General features: G+C 38.0%; 1 protein-coding gene, 1 long non-coding RNA gene, 1 other non-coding gene and 1 pseudogene across 4 annotated transcripts; 3 read left to right on the top strand and 1 right to left on the bottom strand.

The window, feature by feature from the left end:
* Window positions 1-1518: 1518 nt before the first annotated feature.
* On the top strand, window positions 1519-4431 carry LOC142161611 (uncharacterized; annotated as a pseudogene).
* A 203-nt stretch (window positions 4432-4634) lies between these two features.
* LOC107802127 (uncharacterized) lies at window positions 4635-5821 on the top strand. Its single transcript, XR_012706529.1, has 3 exons — window positions 4635-4766; window positions 5392-5511; window positions 5624-5821. It is a non-coding gene; the product is annotated as an uncharacterized LOC107802127 (transcript).
* Window positions 5822-5981: 160 nt separating this feature from the next.
* On the top strand, window positions 5982-8515 carry LOC142178414 (uncharacterized). Of its 2 annotated transcripts, none has more exons than XR_012706528.1 (2): window positions 5982-6455; window positions 6885-8515. It is a non-coding gene; the product is annotated as an uncharacterized LOC142178414 (long non-coding RNA). The 2 variants fall into 2 exon arrangements; XR_012706527.1 differs by having other exon boundaries at window positions 6540-8515.
* Window positions 8516-9902: 1387 nt separating this feature from the next.
* Window positions 9903-12038, bottom strand: LOC107802126 (uncharacterized). Its single transcript, XM_016625567.2, has one exon. The coding sequence runs from the start codon at window positions 11469-11471 to the stop codon at window positions 10383-10385; it is 1089 nt and encodes a 362-aa protein (XP_016481053.2). The 5' UTR covers window positions 11472-12038; the 3' UTR covers window positions 9903-10382.
* Between the last annotated feature and the right edge of the window lie 9794 nt (window positions 12039-21832).

Raw genomic sequence — 21832 nt, 5'->3', positions numbered from 1 at the left:
TTTCCAAACTCATCTTCAGAAAATCATTTCAATGTATAACCAATTGTTTGAAATTTTTTTGCAAAAAGAAAGAAAATTTTCTGATGGACAAACGGGTCCTAGATTTGATAGGACAATAAATTTTATTTTCTTAAGTTATAATCTCAGATTAAACACGTATTTTTGTCATTTTATCCTTTGTGATATGATTTGAGATTACTCTAATAGGTGTTATTGGGGATTGCTTTGACGCCAAATGATGCGCTACTAGTTTCACACAAGCAGACTGATTGAAAATAAATTGATCAATGGGGCTAATGAGATAAAATAATAATATATAAATTGAAGAACATAAAATATCTCGATCCCTATCTGAAGCCATTAGTATGTGAAGCCAACATGCCCAAAAACGACCCCAAGAAAAAGCAAAGATTAAAGAAGAAAAAATTACCAATCCAACTTGAAGATACTTTTAAAGCTCGAGTCGAACAAATATTTTGCTTAACCTCACCATAATATTTGTGAACTCACACTATGTAAAAACTCTACCTAAGAATAAGTCTATTATTAAAAATTTTATTTTAATCAAGATAGGAAAAACTAAAAATAAGGAAAGAGAAATAATAAAAATAAGGAAAGGAAACGAAAACTCATATTTTGCAAGTATTATTTTTTTTAAAACTAGAAACATGTCATAAAAATGAAACAAGATGCACTTAATTAGTTATTTTTGAAATACAAAACATCTTTTATTTTTTAAGGAAACAAGAAATAGGATTGGGATATTTTGTTCTCCTAGCTATTAACTTTGTGCTAGTCGGGTTATTCACGATCGTATCACTTTATTTGTCAGAAAATTCACACATTCATTTGCGTAAGTCTAGTTAATAATAGTAGTGCCGTTGTTCAGTTCGCATCGATTCATATTACAATCCATTATATTTTTAAAGTTTTATGTCTAATCTCTTAAAATATTCTTAGTTTACACGTAAGATATATGAAAATTAAACACAATAGATCATTGCAACATCATTTTTTTAATCAAATTATAAATGACTATGGGAGTGTTTGGATTGACTTAAAAACTGTCAAACAAGCTTCAAAGCACATTTTGGTTAGTTTAAATGTTTGTCAAACTTAAAATATATGTTGAATTATTTTCTCACTCACTTCCGGCAAGTATTTATAATTTTTAATTAGGGATGACTCCAAAAAATATAAATTATGAAAATAATATAATATATTTACAAAAGATTTATACAAACATATTTCACGTGTGAAAAAATTACATATTGCCGATTTGATTATATTTTAACTGACGTTATTTTTTGCAGTTAATGTATAAATCAAGCTAAATATTATTGTATTTTGAACTTTTAACACCAAAAAACACTAAACAAATAGGAATATTGAATATTACTTACTCCAATAATATAATTAGTTGAAAAGTTACGGGAGAAGCATATTCTGGAGGCTGGAGCGGCTTATTTTTTTCCGACAGTAAAATATCTTTTGTAACTCGTCCAACCATTTTTGAGCTATTCGTATATAATTTGGGGTTTAGGGTTTAAGAGTAGCATAACTCACTTTTGCTACACTGTCACTTGAACGAACACAACAGTCGAAGGAAACTTCCTACAATCAAATCAAATGCGTGTTTGAAAAGTTTTCCATGTGGGTTTCAACAATAAGGTCAGCTTCTTATAGATACCTATTCAAGAACAGCTATCAATTTATTCGACTTAAATCAGTTTCTTCAGTAGCTCAATTAAGCCCATATTTTTCGGATTCTAGTTCTGATGAACAAAATGGAAATACCCAAATGAAAAATAGTACCAATAATATTGTTGAGGTAAATTCTTATTGGGTCACTGAAATGCTCAACAGTTTAAAGGAAGAGCCTGAAAATGCTTTATTATTTTTTCGTCAATTAAAAGAAAGTGGATTTAAACATGATGTACATACTTATATGGCTATGGTTAGGACATTTTGTTATTGGGGTATGGATATGAAATTGGATTCTTTATTCGTGGAGGTTATAAATTGTGGAAAAAAAGATTTGGGGTTTGAGGTTTCTGATTTGTTTGCGGAACTAGTGGAGGGGTTAAATGCTGAGGGCCCTAATTCGTTGGTTCAGGCTTTGGATGGGTTGGTTAAGGCTTACGTGAGTTTAAGGATGTTTGATGAAGCTATTGATGTGTTGTTCAAGACGAAAAGGTGTGGTTTTGGGCTGAGCGTGTTGTCGTGTAATTATCTCATGAATCGTCTTGTTGAGTGCGGGAAAGTAGATATGGCCGTGGCGGTTTATAAACAGTTGAGGAGGATTGCGGTGAAACCCAATGTGTATACATATGGGATCGTGATCAAAGCGTTATGTAGAAAAGGTAATTTGGAAGAAGCGGTTGGTGTGTTTGAGGAGATGGAGAAAGCTGGTGATACTCCTAATGAGTTTACTTATTCTACTTATATTGAAGGGCTTTGCTCGTATGGTCGATCAGACTTGGCTTATGATGTATTGCGGGCATGGAAAGGGGCGAATATACCCCTTAATGTCTATGCTTATACTGCTGTAATTCGCGGGTTTGTTAATGAGAAAAAGTTGCAAGAAGCAGAAATTGTTCTGCTTGACATGGAGGAGCAAGAACTGATCCCTGATGCCTTTTCTTATGGGGCTATAATTCATGGTTACTGCGATACCGGGAATATTACTAAAGCTCTGGATTTCCATGACAAGATGGAAGCAAGGGGTATCAAAAGTAATTGTGTGATTGTCAGCTCAATTCTTCAGTGCTTGTGCAAAAATGGTAAGGCATGTTATGTTGTTGATCAGTTCAGTAGTTTTATGAAGCAGGGCATTTTTCTTGATGAGGTGGCTTATAATGTCGTAATTGATGCCCTGTGCCAACTCGGTAGGTTTGAAGAGGCGGTGGAGTTGCTTGATGAGATGAAGGGTAAGAGGATGACACTTGACATTGTGCATTACACTACTTTAATAAATGGGTATTGTCTCCATGGAAAAATATTAGATGCGTTGGATTTATTTGAAGAAATGAAAGAAAAAGGATTAAAACCGGACATTATTACATATAATGTGCTTGCTGGTGGATTTTCTAGAAATGGCCTTGTTAAAGAGGCACTTCACCTTTTGGACCATATGAAGGGACGAGGGTTGACGCCAACAACTGTCACACATAATGTGATTATTGAGGGCTTATGTATCGGAGGTTACAAAGAGCAGGCTGAAGCATTTTTTAGTAGTTTGGAGTTTAAATCTATAGAAAATTATGCTGCCATGGTGAATGGGTATTGTGAATCAGGCAACACGAAAGATGCCTATGAACTTTTTGTTAGGCTATCAAAACAAGGCATTTTAATTAGAAGGAACTCTCGTTTGAAGCTTTTGAGTAGCCTCTGTTTGGAAGGTGAATATGGGAAAGCGGTAAAGTTGTTCGAGATAGTATTGACTTTAGGTGATGACACTTGTAAAATAATGTACAGTAAACTAATTGCTTGTTTATCTAGTGCTGGAGATATGAAAAGGGCCAGGTGGGTGTTCGATAATATGGTTTGGAGAGGATTAACGCCTGACGTGGTTATTTATACTATGATGTTAAATGGTTATTGCAAGGTGAATCGCTTGCAGGAAGCCGTTAATCTTTTTGATGATATGAAGGAAAGGGGCATTTCTCCTGATGTGATCACTTACACAGTTATGCTTGATGGTCACTCTAAGAATTTAAAAAGAGATCGATTGTCATCAGATACAGGGAGGAATGGCGGAGAAAGAAAGGATACATGGTGGAATAATGGGGAAAAATGAAGGAGATGGAATTAACAGCTGATGTTATTTGCTACACTGTTTTGATTGACAGTCATTGTAAATCAGATAACATTGATGATGCTATTCGCCTTTTCACTGAAATGATTGATAGAGGTTTAGAACCTGATAATGTTACATACACAGCTCTGATATGTGGCTATTGTAAGCAAGGGCATGTTGAGATGGCTAAAGACCTTGTGAATTATATGTGGAGTAAGGGAATACAACCAGATAGCCATACAATCTCAGCATTACATCATGGTATCATAAAGGCCAAAAAGGTGCACCTTAGGCATAACAATAACTTGGGAAAACGCTGAGGTATTTTCAACACCTTACATTTCCGGTAGTTTATTATTGGATTTCTATGTGCTTGTTAGTTATTTGGTCTGAATTTCTCGTGCACGTTTTGTATTTGATCCTTGATGCATCAGCTTTGAAGATTCTTTTCCCTGTGTACATTTTGCATCTCCTCATTTTTATTTTGTGCAGGTGATTCGATCCTCATAGATGAGTGATATTTATTGGAGCTCTATTGCACTGCGTAAGTTGTCTATTATGGAAATGCTGAGCTTCATGCAAGGATTATCAGGAAAATTGCACGAGTAAATTACAACAGGGATTGGGGTGCCAAGCATCAGACCAACATGAATCATTCTGGTCAATCTATACCTGTTGGTGGTATTGCCTATAATATTGCTGCACCATGAAGGTAACCAGTGTCTCTGTTCCACTATATTATGGTTGCGTTATGTTCGTGCAATTCTCGTTATTGACCTCCAGCAACGTCAATATCTTCCTCAAATGCTTGCTTACACTTTCTCTTCCTTACCGCAGCCTGGCTGATACAATAGCACATACTTCCAATGCTATATTATACTCACTGCTGTCAGCTTGTGCTTTGTTCTTGAATACTTGGATCAAGGTTTCAGGATCATCAGCCTATGTTGTAGCTAAGCAGTTAAAGGTATGATCTTCATTCGGTTTCATGGCTTTATATAGACATGTTTTTGTTAATATAAAGATGATCCTGAGGTTGAGAGCTAAAGTCTCTCTCACCCTGCACACCATTTCACCTGTCAAAAGAAAGATTAAAGAAATTCTGTTGCTGTTATATCTGAGTCCCTGTGTACTATTATCAGGTGTTCAATTTATTTAAGAAAAACATGTGTCACAACTTGAGCGGATATAGATGCAAGTCGACTTTGAAAAGAACTACTTAACTTCCATGTTTGAACATGTTTGTGTCGATGAAAAGATATAGGTGGACTGTTTATGCATAGAACTGCAGAAAGCTGGGTTTGATTTTTACTTATCCAACAGCAAAAAAAAAAAAAAAAAAAAAAAATGGTAAGTTAAAAAAAAGAATTTTGGGTTTGACTTGTTTTGTTGCCTGAATTTTCTGATTTTACTATCTTGATATGGAACCACAACCTGCACAAGTATTGTAGTTGATAAACTGTACAAGAACTTGTCTCCCATGCTTTTCCTGGTGTGTACCCTTTTCTATGATTTCCAGGAATGGTGATGCCTGGGTATCAGAAATTAAACATGTACAAAGAGTTAAACCTCTAAGATATGGACAGCTGCAGCCTTTGGAGAGTGTGTGGCATCCCGACTGTGTTGGGTGATCTGATGGGAGCAATTGGTTCAGGGGCTGGAATTTCTTGGCGGTCGCCATCATATATCAGTATTTTGACACATACAAGAAGGTAAAAGCCAGTGAACTTGGTTTGTTTAGTCTCTCAGCGCCATAGTGCAGTTAACTCTTGGTATCATGCAAGCTGCAACATATAATTAGCTATTCCTTCTCTATCTTTGAAGGTTTCAGATCAAAGATCAATAATTGGACAGCCTTGCAACAATGAGAAAGCTAGCTGAAAAAGATGCAGTAACTGAGGCTCTGGAAGGGCGCCGTTCTTTGTGTCTTTTTTGCATATATTGTAAAAGAAAAAGATTCATGTTATAACCATGTTGTATAGAAACCTTTTTTGATTATAATTATCCATTTTGATTTCAATACAGAGCACTGTGTTTACTATCACCACCACAATTGAAAAAAAAAATTCTAACTTGTTGGGCCCCTGCATAGCATGGGCATCATCCCTCTAGTTTGATATATATATATATATATATATATATATATATATATACACACACATATAAGAAAGATATAGCCAAGATCAGTTTCAACATGTCTTTTTCTTGGAATTTAATTCAAAGCTGTTGTACTTTTTTGCTCTGATAGTCTAAAAATGTTCTCAATATGACCCCCCAAAAAACCAAATATCTCTACTCTTAATACCTTTCGTTTCCGTTTGAACAGCTTATGTAGCTCTTTATATAAGGACTTACGTGTCCTTTTACGCTGCAACAAACAGCCACCTCACCAAATACCTTATTTTCCTCTTTTTTCTCCAAAATCTTCTTTGCCTCGGTTTCCCTGCTAGTTGTGTCTTTCTTTAAGTTTCTACAATTTCTACCCTGTTCAGTTTCTTGTTCACCTTTGTTTATTTAATCTCTGCTGTTTATTGATCAGGTTTTCTTGGCTTTTATTTGTTTTCTGTAATTCATCTGCTTTGTCTACATGGAGAACATCTATCCGTGCACCCTCCAAATTCCACATGCATCCTTCTGGTCTTCCGCAAGGTCAGAGGTAAGAGACAAAATAAAAGATGGTGAAAATCGTGACACTTTTAGAGGCTGTCATTTTATAAACTTTTTTTGTTCTCTTTGATAGGATAGAGAAGTAGAAAGAAGATGCAGTAGCTTATTTATTGGTATACTGCGTGGAAAATGACGGCATTCATTGTTTACCCATTGTGGTCATGCATTGATAGTTCAATTTTGATATTTGGAATGTGAGACTTTAAATTTTATGCAAGAGTTCGTTTATCGTATTTGATCCTGGTATATTTGTTGATTCATAAATTGATGTTTAGTACCAGCAGAAATTAGAAAATAACTGAAAAGAGACTTCAAGATGAATGTGCCCTTATTGCTTAGACAATGAGGTATTGGTGAAATGAAGGATGAATTCCATCTGTTACTACATATTAATTTAGTTCAATCTTTTTGAGCATAGTGCATTTGTTGAAGAATATGGATGTGAAATGGATAAAGGGAGTACATGGCTGAAGACGCTGAAAATCGAGTCTGGTAACTGCAATAGAAGTATGTTTTGTACCTCGGATCTTCCAAAGATTTGGCTGAGAGACGAGTTGCAATCATTGTTTTGAGAAAGAACAAAGTTTGATCTCCTTATATGCGATATCAGGTAGATTGTAGTTTATCTGTACATTCCGATTTTTTCTATGTTTTTCATTTTTTAATAAATAAGTGATTTTAGCCATCTTATGATCCAAAGAAGAATGAAGAATACAACAATAACAACCCCGTAGAGTAAACATGAGAAAATTTTCTTTTAGATTCACTTCTTTGCCGTTGGCTGCTGGGGAAGCCAGTTCTATGAGGCAAGTCAATGTGGCCAACTTAATGAAGGTAGTGTTGAGGAATTTTCAGTATTGATTCTATTTTCCGCTTTATTCTTGGGGATAAAACTAAAAAAGTTGGTTTGTGCAGGGATGGAATATTATAGTCATGGATATTACCTTTTTCTTTTCGCCTTTGTATATTTCTTTGTCTGCTTAGTCAGGGAAAGCCTGTCCATTTCTCCCCTTTTTTTCTTGTTTGTTTCGCATGAAGCTCAGGGATTAAAAACAATGCAGAAACTTGTTGAAATTTGACTCCAGTTTTCTTTTTACTGGATTCTGATGGATCATCTTTATTGTGAAAATCCTCCTATTTCTTTCTTAATATCGCTCTAAACACATTCTTTTATAGTATACACTTTATTAGTAGAATGAGATCATCAAGCATTAATTCACTGGAGATTTCACTGAACTAATATTTTTCAATTATGACCAGTTCAAAAGATATGAGAACCCAAGAGCTTAGACCTGACTCCTCAGAAGATAGAATATGAATATGTGCCTTTTGTTTCCCTTTTGGTTTCCAGCAATAGAATAGGTGCTGGGTGATGAACTAATGTATCTTTGGTTTATTTATATCAACATTGTACTAGGTAGGGTGGTCCATTTGACTAATTATGTGTAGTTATTAACGACTTTCTAATCCTACGTTGATAAGCATTGTGTTTTAGGCATGTGTTTTATATCTTTTGGTGGTGGAAGCATTTTAAGTAGGAGCGAAGTGTTCTTTTTATTTTTAATTTTAACCTCTGAAGAAGTCAATTAGTTCACTGATTTCTTGCCAAATGACAGTGAATTATCCTTGATAGAGGAATCTTTTCAGTAAGATCATGTGATTGATAGCGAACAATCTTTGTTGAAGAAGATAATCGTTCTTGCTAAAAAGAGAGGGAATCAAACCGGTAATCAGGCACAGCTTCAGGGAGATTAATGCAGTAGCAGATAATCTAGGTAAGGAAGGAAAGAAGCGAGCATGTTTTGATTATGTTAGCTATCTAGCCACCTCATCCCCTACTACCCTTCAGTTACTAGAAAGGGATAAAAGCAAGACTGTTTTTGTTAGAAAAGCCTCGACTGAGGTTTGTAATTTTTTTAGCTCGCTTTGGGAACATCTACGCTCTTAGGAGCGCTACTTGTTGCGATGCTACTTAGTTATTAGTAATATATTTGCTGTTTTTACAAAAAAAAATATTCTGGATAAGGAATAATTTCTTTTTGGTACTCATGTGATGTCTATTAGATCATAAAGTTTTATTTGGCTGAAAATTCACCCTTTGAAAATTAGTAGTTTTATTGAATCAGCATATGCTATCTTTATTCATACTTTCTTATTGCTCTTCACCTAGCAGTTTTTGAATTATTTGCTTGGAATATACTTTAGTTTGTATTTCATTTGTTTGTTCTGTTTGAAGTACTCGTGCTGGATTGATCTTGCCGTCTTGGCATACTTGATAGGGACCGATTCGTAATATTCTGGTTGCGTTCTGCGTTCTGCGTTCTTGCATTTCTTTTCTCTGCTTCACATTTAGATGCAAATGCATTCATATTTATAGTAAGATCACATTCTCATGCTTTATCAGGAGGCTGTGGAAAATGAGTTAATGAGGAAAATGTTTTCAAAACATTTAAACCAACAAAACATGGGAAAATTGAAAAATATTTTTGGGAAAATATTTTCCTTCATACCAAACACACCCTAAGTCTTTGCTTTAAACTAACACCAAAAGGTTATGGAAAGTGTTTTCCTTCGTACCAAACACACCCTAACTCTTTGCTTTAAACTAACACCAAAAGGTTACTATTGCAGTTGTGTGTATTTTATAGTATGAATTTTGTACCAAAGGTACTTATATTAATGGCTGTTGGAAAATGTTTTAAAGAAATTGTCACTGGTGCTTTATTCTTATTTGGAATGACTCTCCCCCCCCCCCCCAAGTATTAAGCTTGAAATATTCTTTTTAATCACAATGTTGTTATATCCCCAGAATCACTTGTGGGATTACACTGGGTCTGTTGTCATGGTCAATCGCAATGTTGTTATATCTTTATAGGCACATGAATGTTTTACCGTACCCTCTTAATTTTTTGTTAAAGATGTCGTGTTTATGTTTTGTTGTATCTTTATCGGTACCGAGTGTTTACATCACATATCAATAAATAAATGATACTTGTCACTTTATTTAACCACAACATAATGTATTTAACCATGTTAAGTTACCATTTGTTTTGCACATGATCTTATTAATTAATAATAATTGGTTTATCGGCTATCCTGTTCAACTAAGCTCAATTATGATACTAGACTGGAAGATAATTGATCCCTTGTTTCAAAATGCAAATAAAAGTACAAATTGAGTGAGAGATTTGGCTATTCCAAAGAGCTTTACCTACTCTTTCCCGAGTTAATGACAACTTGCATATCTGGCATTCTTAGTAGCGTTATGAAACAATTTATAAGGGAAATTCATAGACACATAAAGATGGAGGGAAATCACATAATGAGTGAATCTCTTCTTTAAGCATGAGATAACAACACTCCTACATAGCAACTAAAGCATTAATGACTACTTTTCGAGCCCGTGATCTGTTGGTCATACAAAGACAACTTTATCGTTGCTCCAATGTTCTGTTATATGGAGTAGCTAAGGCAGTAAAGACTCCATACAGATTAGGACAGACAAAAGTAACTCATAAAATAAAATTCAGAGTACCTTTATCATTATGGATGATGAAAAGAATAGTACATGTTTAAACTTATGATATCTTGGTACAGTTTTTTTGCCTGATGATTCTGTGTCAACATCCTAAACCTCGAACTATCATCTTTAGATTGATCTCTCCAAGTTATAACTATATGCTGGTACAAAATGGATCTCTGAAGCAAAAGGCGATCAAGTGGTTGAAAATATTAACACCGCACAACGTATCCCATATCAACAAATACTTTCTCCAATAGGACTTCGACACATTTTCTCATTTTTCCACGAGAGGCACGATTTGCGTACAAAGAAACTTTCACATAGCAATTCCTTCTTCTCATTAAGAACTTCAAATAGCTTTACAATACGTAAAATTAGCTTTCGAACATGTTGTTATTGAACTTCTTCTAATGCTGAAGAAATTGTCAAGGCTTCTAATACAGGCAAAGTTTCTTCATTTGAGGCTTCCATTCTATAGGATTTACAACTGAAGTAGAAAACAGTACTCATCATAGAGTCAATAAGCATAACAAACGAATACATTATTACCAAAAGGGGCCCTTCCCATATTCTTGAAGATCCATTTCCATAGCTTAGTATCTTCACTCTATGCTCAAACAAACCCTCCACAAATGCCATCCCAATAGTCGATCCGAGAAATATCAATAGCCCAACTTGTGTTTGCCCCTTAATGAGAGAACTGGACCGAAGCAACGCCTGCGGTCCAGAATCATCCTCCAAAACAGATATCACAATAGCAATATTGCAAATGATCATAGCATTTGCTAAAATTATAGAAAATATCATCCCAACTATCATCGCGGGGTACAAAATCAAGTCCGGAGGGAACCCCATTACAGAGAAAGCACTGCTCACCGCCACAAGAAGTACAATAAACAATGCGAGACAACCAGAAATCACCATACACACCCACATATAAGTTATGACGATGCGCTTCCAAATCTTTGTAACAATAACATAAAACTTCTTAGAGTCGAAATTCTTCCTCGAATAAGTGCAATCAACAGAGTAGACTATAGCAGCTTTAGACAAGAGCAATAAAGTAACATATAAAGGAAAGCACATTACAGCTGAAATCACCATTTCAGAAAACTTTTGGCAAGACTGTTTGATAAAGGGCTTAAGTGGAAGGCCACTGGACTTAGCCAAAAGCAATAACCTAATAGTCAGTTTCTTCACAATAGATTGATCAACTAAAACATTAGATAAAAGAATAGCAGAAACAGGACAAATTAACAATGTAGCAATTGACAAGAAACCTATAGGATTGTACCTAAGAATCCTCACAGTTTCCTTTAAAATCTCCAATGCATCCATAGAATGATCAAAATGCCTATCTTGGTAATCACCATTATGATCTGTGGACTCCGATTGAGAATCTTGAAAATCCGGCTCATGATATTTTTCCTTATTTAATGCAAGTGTGTTAATTCTTGGACTCAGTCCAGTAAAAGCTTCCATTTTTCACCAACCCCAATTACTCTTTTCAGTTTTTTTCTCAAAGCCAACAAACTAAAATCTGAATTCCCTTGTCAGATCTGTATGTCTCTGGCTCAAGAGTCAAGACTTAAGATTGAACGAATAACACTGTCCTATCTAGGATTTAGAGTCCGCGAGTTCCAAACCAGTACAATCTACTATATATAGTACATTGTTTTAAAATAAATTTGCCTATATTTTTCAGTACAGGTTCAAATTAAATGGCTCTGCCTCGTAAATCGAGTAGTGCACGTGAAAACCACAGACCCAAAGAAAAAAGAAGTGAAGAAAAGTGGCACAAAGAAGCTGATCAAGGTCAGAAGAAGTGCATGCAGAGAGGGGGGTGGGGTGGGGTGGGATGGGGGGATAACGTGAAGGGAGAGGAAGGAGAATGGCGTGAGAGGGTAATGGGGATCGTTTAAGAAGAAGAAGAAGAAGAAGATTCGAAAGTGAAAGTGAGATTACAAAGAGACTCTGAGAAAGGAAAGAATTTTAATAATGGAGAAAAGAGAATTTGGACTTTAGATTTGGCTTCGATTCTTGGAATTACGTTATTTAGTTGTTAAAGGCAACAATGGTGAGAGTATGCGTACGCCATGCGTCCCTTTACATTATTATTTGACTATGCATGCATGTAACACGTGCGAGGTTCCCCCTCACATAAGATTTTTTTTCCCACTAGCTCCATGCAAAGTTTCTACTTTTGATAAAACATACTATAGGTTATTGTAAAAAGAAAATAAAATCAACCTGGCCAAGAACAAAATAAAAAATTACAATAACAAACGTACAAACAAATAAATCAGTGAATTCCACAAGTAGGGTTTGGGAAGGACAATGTGTATGCAGACCTTATCCCTATCCCAGGAGGACATAGATCTTGTTTTCGATAGACCCTCGGCTAAAGAAAATATGAAAAAAGAAGCGGTGGCAACAAGCAGTAACAACAACAAGATATTAAGAATACCGAAGCGAAAGATAACAATCAAATAGTAAGTAATAACAATCTAAGAATAAGATCGAAGATACCATACTAATACTACCGGTATAAGAACGAAAAAGGAAATCGCTAGACTGCCGACTAATCATCTAACCTAATCCTCGACTTCTATCCCCGTTAAGCTTAAGCTACACCATATCCTGCCTAGAGGCCGTTTGGATTGGCTTAAAAAAGTGACTTTTCAACAAAAATAACTTTTAAGACAAAAAATAATAAGTTGGGAAGAAAGAAGAAGCTTAAAAGCTTATTTGACTCATCCAAACACCCTCCTAACCATTTATCCCTAATACTTCCTCTTTTCCTTTTCCCCTATTCCCGGTGTAATACTCCATGAAGTGCTTTCTCTGATTATAAGAAAGAAAAAGGAATAAAAGAAGAAGAGAAATTAGAGTATTTTTGTCATTTAGCCCAAGTTATAAAATTTAGTACATTGTAGGAAAACTAGTAAAGTACAAAAGAGGCTATACATAAAATATTTAAAAGCCAATGAAATCATATGCCACGAATAAATATAGAGGGGCTACTAACTAAGGGCAACCTATTAAAATGAATAGCGATGTGAAAGTTCTACATTTTTGAATAATAGTGGGATCATCAAAATTTATGTGGATGGTAAACTTTGTATTAGTGAGTAAAAGTTAGCTTTTAATTAGAAATGTATTACTATGTTACTTGAATTTCAGGATTATATATATTAATAAGAACGAAAAAGGGTCAAAAATATCTCTTTACTATTCAAAAAAGATTATTTATACCCTCCGTTATATTTTCGATCAAATATTACTCTCGACATTATAAAATTGGACAAAAATACTCCTCCTCTGTTAATGCCCTCCATTATGACCAACGCTATCTACGTAGCTCGACATTTTATGAAGTTGGACGCCGCGTGTCATACCATCTCATTACCACCTCCGATCCCATTTTACCCTCTTCCCACTTCTTCTTCTACTACTATCTCCCCCTTTACCCCAACCATAACAACCACCATACCCTCCTCCACCAGTAGCAATCCTTTCAAATGCATCAAGAATATCCACCAATTTTGACAAAGAATCATTGCGTCTTCCCATCCACCAAATTCAACTGGTCACAAAGACAAAATGTTCATCGATTACAACAAAAACACAGTAATTAAAAGATTCAGAATTAAACTCAATAAAAAGAATCTTGATTTTAAAGTAATTGATACATAATCTAACATAGACGACAATTATAACAGGATTTTGATTTTAAAGTAACTGTGCTAACGGGCTTCTCGTAAAATTGGATGATGGGCAGCCTAAGCCCCAACATCCTTACATCTGCAGCATACATCATGTTAAACCAACCAGTCATTCAGCTGTAATTCTCGAAAGTTAGCACATACCCATTCATAGTGTTTGTGAATATGCCTCAATGAAAGTTGATAACTTTACGTCAAAAACTTACTTCACTCCATCCTTGTCAAAAAGGTTATTTAGCAGCATTGATAGCCATGATATGTGCAAAGCTATATCACAATTTTGTTCTTAAATTTTTGTTTCAAGGCTTACTTTTTTCTTTTGGGATTTTAGGTTTAAGTTCAATTATTCATAAATGAATGTTAAGATCCATTAAAAGAATAAATAACTGATGTTTCAATCTTTGATGGTTGGATATGATTCTGATAAAGTTTTAATATCTAATATGTCAGATTTATCTTAGATAGCGAGTTGAGATAAAAATGGAGTAACACTACAACAAATGTGATATTTAGCTACAAAACTTTTAGCCACGACACAAAATAGCCCCGGAGCCTGGGGCAGGATCTCTTCATGTGACCCGGATCTCCACACTCGTAACAACTCCTCGGTACCATAGACTGCTGCCCCAAAGTCTGACCCTGATGGCCTGAATACCCACTAGAAGAACCCTGAATGGCTGGTGGGCGGTATGAACTCGCTGGCATGGCACTGAAATAAGCACTGGAAGAACCCTGATGAACTGGTGGGCGATAAGAACTCTCTGGCATAACACTAAAATAGGGTCGCGCGGAGCACCCCGAGGAGGTGGTGGTGCTGAATATGTGGGCCTACTAGGCTGACCCCTCCCGAACTGACCTTTGCCCCTAGCCGGGGCACCTCTAAACTCTCCAGAGAAACGGGCCCTCTTGTCATGCTGCATCTGCTCTCTACTCCTCTGGCGGTAGCCCTCAATCCTCCGAGCAATCTCCACTACTAGCTGATAACCAATACCCATCTCAACCTCCCGGGCCATACTAGCCCGAATATTGGGGTGCAACCCCGCAAAAAATCTCTGCACTCTCTCTGCGTCGGTAGGAAGTATCATAAGTGCATGGCGAGACAACTCAGAGAAGCTCGCCTCATAATCAGTCATTGACATCTGACCCTGCTCGAGCTGCTCGAACTGACCTCGCAACTCTTCCCTCTGAGAGGGTGGAATATACCTATCCAAGAAAAGCTGTGTAAACTGGTCCCAAGTCATGGGAGGGAAACCCGCTGGTCTGCTAAGAAAATGAGACTGCCACCATCTATGGGCCCTGCCCTCCAGCTCGAAAGTAGTGAAATCCACCCCATGGGACTCCAATATACTCATGTTGTGCAGTCTGTCCCTGCACCTATCAATGAAGTCCTGAGGATCCTCGTGTCGCTTACCCCCAAATACCGGAGGGTGAAGCCTAGTCCATCTGTCCAAAAGATTCTGCGGCTCGCCGGCCGCAACTGGTCTAGGATCAGGCGGGGGCCAGTCAGGTGGCGCCCCAACTAGATTCTATACTTTTCCGTCCAGACCAGATGCAGTGGCCTCAGATGGCGTGATCACAAGTATTATTTCTGTCTGCGATAAATATGCTTCGGTGTTATTTGATCGAGGATCTACCTATTCATATGTATCATTCTTTATTGCCATGCCAAGACTGTTACTTTAGTGATGCCAGCGTTTCCCGGGTTGGAGTGGAAGGGTTCGTCTGTCAGTACATCTAGTCGGGTTATCTCTTTCCTGAATGCTCGACACATGGTTGAGAAGGGTTGTTTGGCTTATTTAGCCTATGTTCGGGATACTACCGCAGAGTTTCCGACGATTGATTCAGTGCCAGTAGTCCGGGAGTTCGCCGATGTGTTTCCTTCTAACCTTCCAGGCATGCCGCCAGATCGTGATATTGATTTTCATATTGATTTGGCTCCAGATACCCAACCTATATCTATCCCACCGTACTGTATGGCTCCGAAAGAGTTGAAGGAGTTGAATGAGCAGCTTGAGGAGTTGTTAGCAAAGGGTTTTGTGAGACCAAGTATATCACCTTAGGGTGCACCAGTGTTATTTGTGAAGAAGAAAGATGGGACTATGCGGATGTGCATTGATTATTGCCAGTTGAACAAGGTTACCATCAAGAACAAGTACCTGTTGCCGCGTATCGATGATTTGTTTGACCCGTTGCAGGGCGCTAGGGTGTTCTCTAAAATCGACTTGCGGTCAAGGTACCATCAGTTGAAGATTCGGGACTCAGATGTTCCGAAGACTGCCTTTCGTACCAGATATGGTCATTATGAGTTTCTAGTGATGTCCTTCAGCTTGACTAATGTCCTAGCAGTATTCATGGATTTGATGAACAGAGTGTTTAGGCCTTATATTGATTCCTTTGTTATTGTCTTCAATGATGACATCTTGATCTACTCACGTAGCCTAGAGGAGCGCAAGCAGCATTTGAGAGTGATGCTTCAAACATTGCGGGAACGGGAGCTATATGCTAAGTTCTCCAAGTGTGAGTTTTGGCTAGAGTTTGTAGTATTCTTGGGGCATGTTGTATCAGGAGAGGGTATTAAGGTGGATCCCAAGAAGATTGAGGCAGTTCAGGGTTGGCCTCGTCCCACTTTGGTGGCTGAGATCAGGAGTTTCCTAGGGTTGGCTGGTTATTATCACCGGTTTGTGCAGGGTTTCTCATCCATTGCAGCACCTCTGACTAGATTGACCCAAAAGGGTGCTCCGTTCCGTTGGTCCGATGATTGTGAGGCAAGCTTCTAGAAGCTCAAGACAACTTTGACTACAACACCGGTTCTAGTGTTGCCTTCCGGCTCAGGGATGTATACGGTATATTGTGACGCTTCACGCGTTGGCTTGGGTTGTGTGTTGATGCAGGAGGGGCAAGTTATTGCATATGCTTTTGCGTCAGTTGAAGATTCATGAGAAGAATTACCCTGTGCACGATTTGGAGTTAGCCGCAATTGTTCATGCTCTTAAGATATGGAGGCATTATCTGTATGGGGTGTCATGTGAGGTTTATATTGATCATTGCATCTTAAAACATTTGTTCAAGCAAAGGGATCTCAATTTGAGGCAGCGTAGATTGCTCGAGTTATTAAAGGATTATGACATCACTATTCTTTATCATTCGGGCAAGGCAAATGTGGTCGCGGATGCCTTAAGCAGGAAGACAGAAAGTATGGGTAGCTTGACATTTATTTTAGCGGAAGAGAGGCCACTAGCCTTGGACATTCAGTCCTTGGCTAACAGACTTGTGAGGTTGGATATTTCAGAGCCCAACCGGGTTCTTGCATGTGTTGTTGCCCAGTCTTCACTATTGGGGCAGATCAAGGCTCGACAATTTAATGACCCACATTTGGCAGTTCTTAGAGAGACGGTACTACAAGGTAGTGCCAAGGAGGTTTCTATTGGCGATGATGGTGTTCTGCGACTCCAGGGTCATCTATGTGTTCCTAATATCGATGGCTTGAGAGAGAGGATTCTAGAAGAGGCACACAGTTCTCGGTACTCTATTCATCCAGGTACTACGAAGATGTATCGTGACCTGAGACAGCACTATTGGTGGCGGCAAATGAAGAAATATATAGTTGAGTATGTGGCTAGGTGTCTGAATTGCCAGCAGGTCAAATATGAACACCAGAGGCCAGATGGCCTACTTCAGCAAATGACTATACCTGAGTGGAAATGGGAGCGCATTACCATGGACTTCGTGGTTGGGTTACCGCGGACCTTGCGGAAGTTTGATGCAGTTTGAGTCATTGTCGACAGGTTGACCAAGTCGACACACTTAATTCTGGTTATGACTACATATACTTCAGAGAAGTTAGCCCAGATTTATATTAGGGATATAGTTCGGTTGCACGGTGTGCCTGTTTTCATCATATCAGATAGAGGCCCTCAGTTCACTTCGTATTTATGGAGAGCCGTACAGAGTGAGTTGGCTACCCGTGTAGAGCTCAGCACTGCATTCCATCCTCAGACCGACGGGCAGTCAGAGCGGACAGTTCAGATATTGGATGACATGCTAAGAGCATGTGTGATTGATTTTGGGGGACAGTGGGATCAGTTCTTGCCTTTGGCCGAGTTTGCGTACAACAACAGTTACCAGTCCAGCATCGAGATGGCTCCATTTGAGGCTTTATATGGTCGGCGATGTCGTTCTCCCATCGGGTAGTTTGAGCCCGACGAGGCTAAGTTATATGGTACTGATTTGGTAAAGGATGCCTTGGAAAAGGTAAAGTTGATTCAGGAGTGACTTCGCACAGCACAGTCTAGACAGAAAAGTTACGCTGATCAGAAGGCGCGCGATGTATCATTTATGGTCGGCGAGAAGGTTCTCTTGAAGGTCTCGCCGATGAAGGGTATTATGAGATTCAGAAAGAAGGGCAAGTTGAGCCCAAGGTTTATAGGCCCATTTGAGGTGTTGAGGCGAGTTGGTGAGGTTGCTTATGAGCTTGCTTTACCTCCTAGCCTAGTAGGGGTTCATCCGTTTTTCACGTGTCTATGTTTCGGAGGTATCATGCCGACCTGTCACATGTGTTAGACTTCAGCACTATTCAGCTAGATGAGAGCTTGGGTTATGAGGAGGAGCCAATTTCCATTGTTGCTAGACAGGATCGCTAGTTGAGATCCAAGAGGATTTCTGCGGTAAAGGTTCAGTGGAGGGGCCAACCAGTCGAGGAGGCAACCTGAGAGTCCGAGGAGGACATATGGAGTAGATATCTATATTTATTCAGCACTTCAGGTATGAATCTAAACCCGTTCGAGGACGAACATTTGTTTAAGAGGTGGAGAATGTAACGACCCGACCGGTCGTTTTACTTTCTAGAACCCCGTTCCCCTAAATAAGACTTCCCTTATATGTTTTTACTGATTTATGACTTGCGGGGATGGTTGGTTCGAGATTTGGAAGAGTTTGGGTTGAAATCGGAACACTTAGTTCCTTAAGGTTGGCTTGAAAGGCCAAGTTTGACTTCGGTCAATATTTTGAGTAAACGACCTCGGAATCGGGATTTGACGGTTCCAATAGGTTCGTATGGTAATTTCAGACTTGGGCGTATGTTCGGATTGGGTTTTGGATGACCCAGGAGCATTTTGGCACCTAATAGTGAAAGTTGATTCTTGAAAGTTTTAGAAGTTCTTTAAAATTTGGTTTGGAGCGGGTTTTGGTGATATTGAGGTCCAAATGGAATTCCAAGACCGAGAATAGTTCCTTATTGTCATTTAAGACTTGCACGCAAAATTTGGTATCATTCCGAGTAGTATAAGTACGTTCCGGCGCATTGGAAGTAAATTGAAAAACTTGAAGTTCTTAAGTTTGATTCAATTGGTTTAGGGTGTGATTCTTAGTTTTAATGTTGTTTTGGGAATTCCGTGAGTTCGAGCGAGTCCGTTTTGTGATTTCAAACTTGTTGGTATGTTCGAACGGGGCCCGGGGGCCCCGAGTGTCGATCGGACGAGGCTCAAACCATTTCGAAAGTTGAAGCAACAACTGAAGCTCCCCAGTTCTGTCATAACCGCACCTGCAGTTGGCCAGCCGCAGGTGCGAGACCAGCGTCCGCAGATGCAGCCCCAGCCGATTCTTGCATGTGTGGCTCCTTCTACACAGAAGCGGGACCACAGAAACGGGAGCCCGTCCGCAGATGCGGCCCCAGCCAACTCCGCAGAAGCGGACACCTGGTAAGCAAAAGCGGATCCGCAGGTGCGGCCCATGCACCACAGGTGCAAAAATTGCTGGAGCAGTGAGGTTCAATTAATACGGGACTTAAGCCATTTTCACTCATTTTTTCTCACTCTTTGGGCGATTATTGGAGCTTCTTGGGAGGGATTTCCACCTAACTTTTGGAGATAAGTAATTTCTACCTATCGTGAGTTCAATACATAGATTTTTGGTAGATTTCAACATGAAAAACCTAGGGTTTGACAAGAATGAGATTTTTACCACGAAGTTGACCATGAAACTTAGTGATAATCATATATTTATGTTCCTTAGGTCATGGGTAATAACTTTCTTTAAAAATTTTCGGAATCCGAGCATGTGGGCCCTGGGGGTAAATTTTAGGAATCTTGCAATTTAGGTTAGGAAATCACTTAAATGGTGGAATTATGAACTTTTGAGCATAGATTGATTAGTTTATGTAATGTTTGACTAGTTTCGAGTTGTTGGGCGTCAAATTTGGAGGTTTGAGCGCGTTCTTGAATTGGGAAGTAGGCTCTGAGACGAGGTAAGTCTCCTTTCTAACCTTGTAAGAGGGAAATTACCCCATAAGTGAACTAAATTAATATGTGTTGTTGTTTGTGGGGGGAGGGGAGGGCACGTATGCACGAAGTGACAAGAGTCCGTACGTAGTTACTATTCCTGCTATGTCCGGGTAGTCTTAGGCTTACACCATGCCTTGTTGATATTGTTATTGATTTATGTATATTGTTTGCCTTGTGAAGGGCGGAATGGAGTGTGCTTATTAAATGTTTCAAAAGGAATTGGAATTGAGAAAAAATAATAAAATCTTAAAAGTTTTCATTTGAATGTCGTATTTTGAAACGAATGGGAGAGTACTATAATAATTTGTGAGATCTTTGTGTAACCGCGTCGCATGTATGATTCGTGAGCGGGGTAATTCCTTAAATTTATGTTTGATTGCGTCGTATGTATGATTCGCAAGCGGGGAAATAGATGCATCTATGGTTTGTGCCGTTCAACTCTCGGCAGTGCAAAATTTATATTTATGTTGGATCGGGCCGAACGTCCTCGGTGGTATTGTGTGTGACAGTAGAACGGAAAGTTTCTTTCATAATTAATATGGATTCATTGTTTGTGTGATCATATGTTTTAAAGGAAGCAGGTGATTAAGTTCTTAAATATGGTGATTTCTTGACCAGTTAAATTCTCGTTCTAAGTCTTATTGTTGTATACCATGCTTAATTAGAATCTCATATTATCATGTTATTAACCCCAATAAGTGTCGAAGTCGACCCTTCGTCACTACTTCTTCGAAGTTAGGCGGGATACTTATTGGGTACATGTTATTTTATGTACTCACGCTACACTTCTGTACTTAATTGTACAAGATCTGAGGCAGGTGCATCTGGTTACCAGTCTGGTGTGCAGTTTTGATTCCCATCTCGAGACTTCACGGTGAGCTCCCTTCCGAGCCGTCCTGCAGCAGCTGGGGTCTCTCTCTTATGCTCTATTTTTTCTGTCTATTTCCTTTCAGACAGTAGGCTAGTACTCTTTTGTATATTCTACTAGATTGCCCACATACTTGTGACACCAGGTCTTGGCACGTACTATAGTAGACTTATGATTTTGAATTTGTTTACTTGATTTTGATTAGTACTTGTTATTCCCATTTAATTATGTCCCATTTGTAAATTTCTAAATCTTTTCAACATAAAAAAAAAGAAATGTATCCGCTTAGTAAATTTATTTAAACGGAAAACTACTATTCTGATTAGTGTCGGCTTACCTGACAATGGTGTTAGGCGCCATCACGGCCTAAATTGAAATTGGGTCGTGACATAAAAATGGAGTAACACTACAACAAATGTGATATTTAACTACAAAACTTTTATCCACGATACAAAATTGTCACTAATTATTCACTTTTCGTGTTTAGATACATAATCCGCATACTTTTAGTGACGAAACATAAAATTTCGTAGCAAAAGTTTTGTCCACTAAAATTTTCCACCAAAATATTACTTGGTGCCATTATTTAATAACATTAGCCACGAATTTTATATTATTGGTGGCATGTTATTTTGTCACTAGTGATGTATCCAATTTGTGACAAATCATAATTTGTCTTAAAATTGGTAAAACTTTGGACACGAAAAAATTTCGTCACAAAAAATGCGTTATTACAATAGTGACAAAATAAAATTTGTAGTTAAACATGGTAAACTTTAGCTACAAAAGTTTATAATTTATTATGACATTAGTTTTTGTCACTAATAGTGCAAACAATTAGTGACAATTATTTAATTGTCTCTGTTTAACCTACAATTTAGTCACAACAAAAATTTTGTCAATAAAAATATAATTTTTAAATGGCTACGACTTGAATTTTATAGTTGAATAGTACAATTATTGGCGACAAAA

The sequence above is a fragment of the Nicotiana tabacum genome, chromosome 24, assembly GCF_000715075.1.
Source record: "Nicotiana tabacum cultivar K326 chromosome 24, ASM71507v2, whole genome shotgun sequence".
NCBI lineage: Eukaryota > Viridiplantae > Streptophyta > Magnoliopsida > Solanales > Solanaceae > Nicotiana > Nicotiana tabacum.
Note: the sequence above shows the minus strand (reverse complement) of the source record. Positions and strands in the feature narration are given on the sequence as shown.